This window comes from Poecilia formosa, unplaced genomic scaffold (genome assembly GCF_000485575.1).
Source record: "Poecilia formosa unplaced genomic scaffold, Poecilia_formosa-5.1.2 Scaffold493, whole genome shotgun sequence".
In the NCBI taxonomy this organism is placed as follows: Eukaryota; Metazoa; Chordata; class Actinopteri; order Cyprinodontiformes; family Poeciliidae; genus Poecilia; species Poecilia formosa.
Window position 1 is genome coordinate 168005 of NW_006800432.1, and position 6443 is coordinate 174447.

Consider the following 6443-nt stretch of genomic DNA (forward strand, 5'->3'; position numbering starts at 1 on the left):
AAGCAACCTCAGGACTTCACAGTTCAACTGACTGACAAGCGACATAGCATACGACGCTAGACGAGGAACACAGACAACAGGTGGGACTAAATACACTGGGAGGGTAATCAAGGAATGAGACACAGCTGGGATCAATCAAGACAGCACAGAGACTCAGGACCCTAAACCCAGAAAGAAACTCAAAACACAGAACCTAACAGGTTTGGGTTTAGCTTCCATGTGTTTTTGGTTTTAGCGTTAGCTAGCTTCCATGTGTTTTTGGTTTTAGCTCTGAGCTGAGCAGCAGGATGAACCTTGCTGGGTTGTTTACCCGTTGTCTCTCGGATCTGTTAAGCTGCTGAAGCAGGTGTGACGTGAGTCGCTAATGACACGGGTTGCGTGGGATCTTCAGGCTCAGTTGGCACAAACAGCAACAGGTGCGCCATGTGGCATTAGCAACACTTAACTGATGAAAGGCCAGAAACCCCACCTCCATGGTTTCCTCCAAAGCTGTTCAGGAAAAAAAAATGTTTTAATTTCATCTAAGACTTCTTAACTTACTGAATATTTGATCATTTCTAAACCAGCTGGGTGCTTTATTAGGTACACCTGTTCAGCTGGCCAATCAGCCTCCAGATGAGCTCAGGTATCCTAATAGCAGCCATGTTGGGTGTTCTAATGGTGGAGTGTTGTTTGAACCTTTGAAGGCTATTTCTCATCCACAAGGTGGACATCCAAGCAGACGCCAGAGAGAGAGGCCTCTTCTACAGAATTAGGCAGCTTCAAGGCGAAGCAGCCGACTTTCCGGTACTAGACGGAAAGTCTGCAGGAGTTTGGCAGAGAGGATTTGCTGTTGGAATCATCTCAACAGCAACACTCCTCACAATCTACAGTTAGATTTCAGATAGAAATCATGCTAGCATGCTAACATATTAGCATGTTTCATTAGAACTTTTGATTCTAGCACCATTTGCTCTGACTGCTGGGTTTAATACTCATTAAGTTCTGAACTTTCTCCCAGTACCTGCCAACTAGATTCACATGAGGTGGGGTCCTGATTTCCTAAACTAAAATGACTGTTTGCCGTCTACTACAGGTAAGATACTGACTTCTCAAATGCACTCCACAGAACCCAGTCTACGCCTTTTGAACAGCTCCTTCAGTTCTCATTGTTTAAACATGAGCTGCACATCAGCCACTCATTTATTAAATCCATTTAAATGTCAACCTCTGAGTCGATTAGTCATCAATATTTAATCACTGCTCAGCATTTCCTCTCAAACAGAAACAGACATTACTAGTCGATCAGCTTTATTTAGGATAACAGTCATAATGGGATGAGTCTGGTGACTCACATGGTCACTGGTAGAAATCTAGAAAACAATCAGGAGGAGATGTGAGCAGCAGTTCTGACTGAGGAGGTTCCAGTCCCAAACACAGGTGAGTAAAGGTGAACATGTAGCTCCATGTAGCTCCTGGGAGGCATTCAGCAGCAGTACTGGCTCCCAGGCTGCAGGATGAGGGGAACTCTCTCTCCTTTCTCCACAGGGGAGAAGCTGAGAATGATTTTAGAGTCTTGGTCCTTCAGAAACGTGCCGTTGCTGGAAGCAGCGACCTGCAGGACGGATGTAAACCCACCGAGCGTCAGCAGGCAGTGACACCAAGCAAAGCTTCTATACTGAGAATAAACAGCTTCATTTCATCCCAACACAACTTTCTCTAGAAACTTCTGCACACTGTAGGAAACTATAATATGCTGTAATATACTACATTATGCCACACTATATTATAATATGTTCTTTACTATGCAACACTGTGTGGTACTACACTATCATTGCACTATACTACAATACATTATCCTAGAATATGCTGAATTACACTATGCAACACTTCACTATACTATTCTATCTATACTGTCATACAAAGCACTTTTGTACAGACTGTACAGATTATTAATTTTCACTGTTCATACTGTACAGAATCTTACATCTTACATTTTATATTTTATGCATTTATCTTATTTTTATTTTATTTTTCATATTGTAATTTGATCTGTGTGTATGTGTATGCTGCAACTGCACAGTAATTTCCCTGTTGGGATGAATAAAGTACTTCTATTCTATTTACTATTACTACACTATGCTACCCTGTACTGTATAATAGTACAGCATTCTATGTCACAACACTCTATACCAAGTACTATTACTACCTAAACTACCTCATGCTATATTATACCATAGTATAATATAGCATTAGCATATATACTATACTAATAGTATATATGCTATTAGTTTATATTAGCATATATACTATGCTAATGCTATATTATACCATTAGTATAGTAAGTGTACTATGCTAATGGAGTGATACTCCAGCTGCCGCCAGTTGTGCTGGTTGTGTGTCAAACCTGTGAGCTGTTTAGTTGCCAAGGGCGACAGGCGATGGCCAGGATGAAGGAGAAGGTGGCAGCGAGAACGGCGGCGCAGCTCAGGATGAACAGCAGGTGGAGACGATCTGCACAAACCGCCATGTTAGCCTGGAACGTCTCATCTCCTCACCATTTCATCACCTCACCATTTCATCTCCTCACCACTTCATCTCCTCGTTTCATTGTCTCATCACCTCGCAGCGACAGCAGTGATGTCACTACTGATGGTAAAATGTAAAGCCCCTCTGATTGTCAGTAATCTGGAGCTGAAACAAAAATAATCCCGGAGCCCCAGCAGCTCCACAACGATGTTGGAAAGTTTCTACGGGACCAAATGAAGGAACGTCGATGATCTCCAGGCTGGAGTTTGTTTTGGTGAAAAAGTCGGAATCTCTGGATCACAGGGATAAACGGATCCCATCCTTCGGCCGCCATGTGGGACCGGTCCGGTTCAGACCGGTCCAATGAAAGCTACAGATTAATCAATTGTTTTTCTGCCTGTGTTCCTCTTGGTTAAAGACTCAGATATTTCTGACGGACCATTTCTTCTTCTATGGTCTTGGCGCGGTCGGAGCTCACCGTTCCTCGTGACCTTGAGGCTGAAGGTCACCCGCAGCGCGCTCACGGCGTTGCGGGCGCTGACGTCCAGGCAGTGCAGGCCGGCCGAGCCGAAGGTGTGGTTCAACCGCAGGCTGGCGGCACGCAGCAGGGTCAGCGTGCAGCCCGCCGCTGGGTCCGGGGCGCAGTTCCTCAGGAACTGCCAGCAAACCCACATGGGAGGACTGGACACACAGCAAGGAACTGGGTCAGAAAACAGAACCGGGTTCCGACCAGCGGACAGGTTCTGGTGCTGCTCACCTCCCGTCCAGCTGCAGGTCCAGGCTGGAGTTCCGGTTCACGCTGTAGTCCGACGGCGCCACCAACTGGATGCTCCTGACCGCATCTGGAGTGAAATCCCAGACAGGTTGTGAGAGTTTGGACCCAGCTGGTACCGGGTCATCAGCTGTCTGCTAAAGTATTCACACCCCCTTCACAAACACAAGAGAAACAGAGAGGGCCTGTCCCCCCTTTACTCTGACGCCCATAAATACAGCTAATTTGGAAATGCTAACATTCTGAGCTAACTGTTAAAAATATTCCAAAAAATTCTAAGCCACAATGTTCCTGTGAGCGGATCTTCATTCAGGAGTGATGAAAGTTTCAGCTGAAGTTTCCTGATGGTTTGGAGCCAGATTTTATCGTTTCCATCTGAACTTTCAGGACAAATGGACATCAGACGGTTCATGTCAGTGAATTTACCATGAAGTTTAACAAACCGAGCACTTGGACCTCCTGCGCGAAGACTCCAGCAGGAGCGAGCTGCGGCGGGTTGCCTCCGACGTTCAGCCGCAGCGTGTAGTTTCCTGACTCTGAGTATCGGTACCGGACCACCGGCTCGGTTCCCCGGATCACCTCTCTGCACCAAAGACAACAATAAACACGAGACGGAGCAGAACGGAGCCACAGGACGCGCCGTACCCGTTCCCCAGGTCCCAGGTGTAGCTGAACCCGGCCGAGCTGAAGTTCCTCTCAGGATCCAAGAGCTCAAACACGGTCTCCGTGGCAACCCCTGAGGCCAGCGCTCCCGCGTCTCTCAGGTAGGTGGCGCTGCCCTCCGTCTGGTAGAAGACCAGCCTCCCAGCGACGCGCTCTGCCGTAAACACACCAACGAGTTCCAGGGTCAAGAAACAACCAAACTGCTGGCGTCTGCCGAGGAGCCGCTGGAGGACGTACCCGGGTCCGTCAGCGGGCCGGCAGCCTCCGTCAGGGCTGCAGCCGTCAGCAGGAGGCGCAGCAGGAACCACGCAGGACGCGCTCTGCAGAACAAAACGCTCAGAAAGGATTCTGGGAGGAAAACAGCTTCAAGGTCACAGAAGTTGTGTTACCTGTCCATATCTGCTGTTGCTCTGCTCCAAACTGCCCAGCGCTCTGACCAGGAGGCAGTGAGGGTGGAGCTGCTCTCTGAGCTCCAGCGATAAAAGCCTGAAATCGGCCTGAAATCGGCAGCATGCGTTCAGTCAGGAGGCAGCAGAAACACCAGCAGCTTTTGAAGGAGGTTCTGGTTCCGTCACGCTCTCTCACGGTTAATTAAGGTTGATCTAATAATTTCCTCTGAAACAGAAATCAGAGCTGAACGCTCAGCTGATGTTTGGTTTTTCTAACGGTTATAAAGCTCAAAGTTGGTTTTCTGAGAATGATTCAACTTCCAAGCAAACCATGAAGAGCAGATCAAATGATGACCACGTGGAAGGTTTGGCCTTTGTGTTTCGGTTCTGGTGACAAACAGCTGACCCAGAACTTTTCTAAGGTCAGAAATGGTCAAATCCAGAAAACAAGCAGTGAAACAAGCTTTTCTCTTAGAGATCCAAACGTGTAAACTAAGACCAGAGGGGCGAGCGGCCATCGGGACGCTTCCCAGCGGCCTGGCTGCGGCCCAATAAGGATGCTCGGTTCGGGTCACACTTCATGAAATAAAAGCCTCATGTCCCTGCTAAAGCTCCCAAACTCTGCAGATGTGTTTGCTGGAGGAGCCAAAATGAGGCAGGAACTGGGATTGTGTTGAATATTTTAATGGGAAAAATGACAAAGAACTTATAAGAATCACAGGGAGCCAGAGCCGAACAAAACTGGAATCCAGAACAAAAAGTGAACAGGATAAACCAGGAAGTGACGGATTATTATTGAGTTTAACAGGAGAAACCGGCAAAGAGAGTGAGCAGCAGACGGGTTTAAATACTGTTAGCTCATCTGGGCTGATGAGCTAACGGGTCACAGGCATGAGGAGAGAGAGAGCATGGCACAGGGGGCGAGCGAGAGGACCAACAGGGGAACTAGGAATATGAACCTAAAAATCTTATCAGTAAACTGGATTATGGCCAAAAATGATTCATAATGTTTCTTATGGATGCCTGGAAAGTGATGCGATTTGTTCACAGATTGACTTTTAATGATTCTGATTTTCTACCTCGGCCTGATGAACATTTTCACATCAAATGGCAGAAATATGGAAGGACAGCTTCTGGATGAAGAAATCTCATTTTACTGAAGTGAGTTTGCTTCCAACAGTCACTGCAATGTAAACACAACCCAAGATTTTCTGTCTATGACTCGACGCTCTACTTTAACCTCATTTAATAATAATCAATATCGAAGATCAATGAGGGATTATTATAAACAATCAGCACAGAGTTTTGGTCTTGATGACATCTCCTGTCCTCCACCAACCGCAGGCCGCCCCCTGCAGGCCACTGAAGTAACAACATGTCAGCCTGTAAAAAACGACTCTTCCTGAGTTTTATCTCCTCCCACTCTGAACATTTGTACTGTTGATGTCAGTACTTTCAGTATTTTAATTCATCTCATCGTTTCATTTAGATGAGATGTTGTAAATATTCATTTAGAGAAATCCATCCATCCATTTCTTTACACCCTGATCCCGTCGGGGTCTGGAGGGTGCTGGTGCCTAACTCCAGACCATTTGAATCTTTTCATTTTCAGACTGCCTATAAACAAGTGGTACCACCAGCCAGGAACCCCCAGCTGACACAGATTGTTGAATGTGTATTACTTAAGAGTTAGATTTGAGTAAAGTGGGTTCTTTATGAATAATGTTTGCAGTCTGACCCTTTGTTGTGACATAATGAATAGTGACGCCAGATGAGGAAGGTCATCAGGTCCTCCAAATGTCCCTTGCCAGAAAATGCATGTCATTGACATCCATCTGCCCCCGACACAGTTGTGGCGCACCCACCCACAGAGACAGCTGTGCCCCCCCTGGACTGGAAGCTGTTTGCTGTTTTTACCATAAAGTGGCCAACTCTCTCTCTGTTTGCTAAAAGAAGACTAGCTAATGCTAGCTAACAGATAACTAGCTAATGTTAGCTAAAAGACTACTAGCTGATGTTAGCTAACAGATGACTAGCTAATGTTAGCTAAAAGATTACTAGCTGATGTTAGCTAACAGATGACTAGCTAATGTTAGCTAAAAGATTACTAG

The 6443-nt window shown here is 46.3% G+C and overlaps 1 protein-coding gene across 2 annotated transcripts; it reads right to left on the reverse strand.

The window, feature by feature from the left end:
• Positions 1-1273: 1273 nt before the first annotated feature.
• Positions 1274-4899, reverse strand: tmem130 (transmembrane protein 130). Of its 2 annotated transcripts, none has more exons than XM_016664527.1 (8): positions 4333-4899; positions 4181-4263; positions 3926-4097; positions 3724-3863; positions 3266-3350; positions 2987-3189; positions 2387-2502; positions 1274-1594 (listed from the first exon to the last, which is right to left on the reverse strand). In XM_016664527.1, the coding sequence occupies exons 1-8, from the start codon at positions 4338-4340 to the stop codon at positions 1466-1468; spliced, it is 936 nt and encodes a 311-aa protein (XP_016520013.1). In that variant the 5' UTR covers positions 4341-4899; the 3' UTR covers positions 1274-1465. The 2 variants fall into 2 exon arrangements, with proteins under 2 accessions (XP_016520013.1, XP_007578886.1); XM_007578824.2 differs by having other exon boundaries at positions 2387-2493; positions 4333-4855.
• Between the last annotated feature and the right edge of the window lie 1544 nt (positions 4900-6443).

Excerpts from the sequence above, each read along its gene's own strand:
- tmem130 (XM_016664527.1), bottom strand. Across the intron at positions 3,351-3,723 it reads GCAGGAGGTCCAAGTGCTCG|ATGCGGTCAGGAGCATCCAG; the intron begins GTTTGTTAAACT and ends ATTTCACTCCAG. Across the intron at positions 3,190-3,265 it reads GACCTGCAGCTGGACGGGAG|TCCTCCCATGTGGGTTTGCT; the intron begins GTGAGCAGCACC and ends CTGTGTGTCCAG.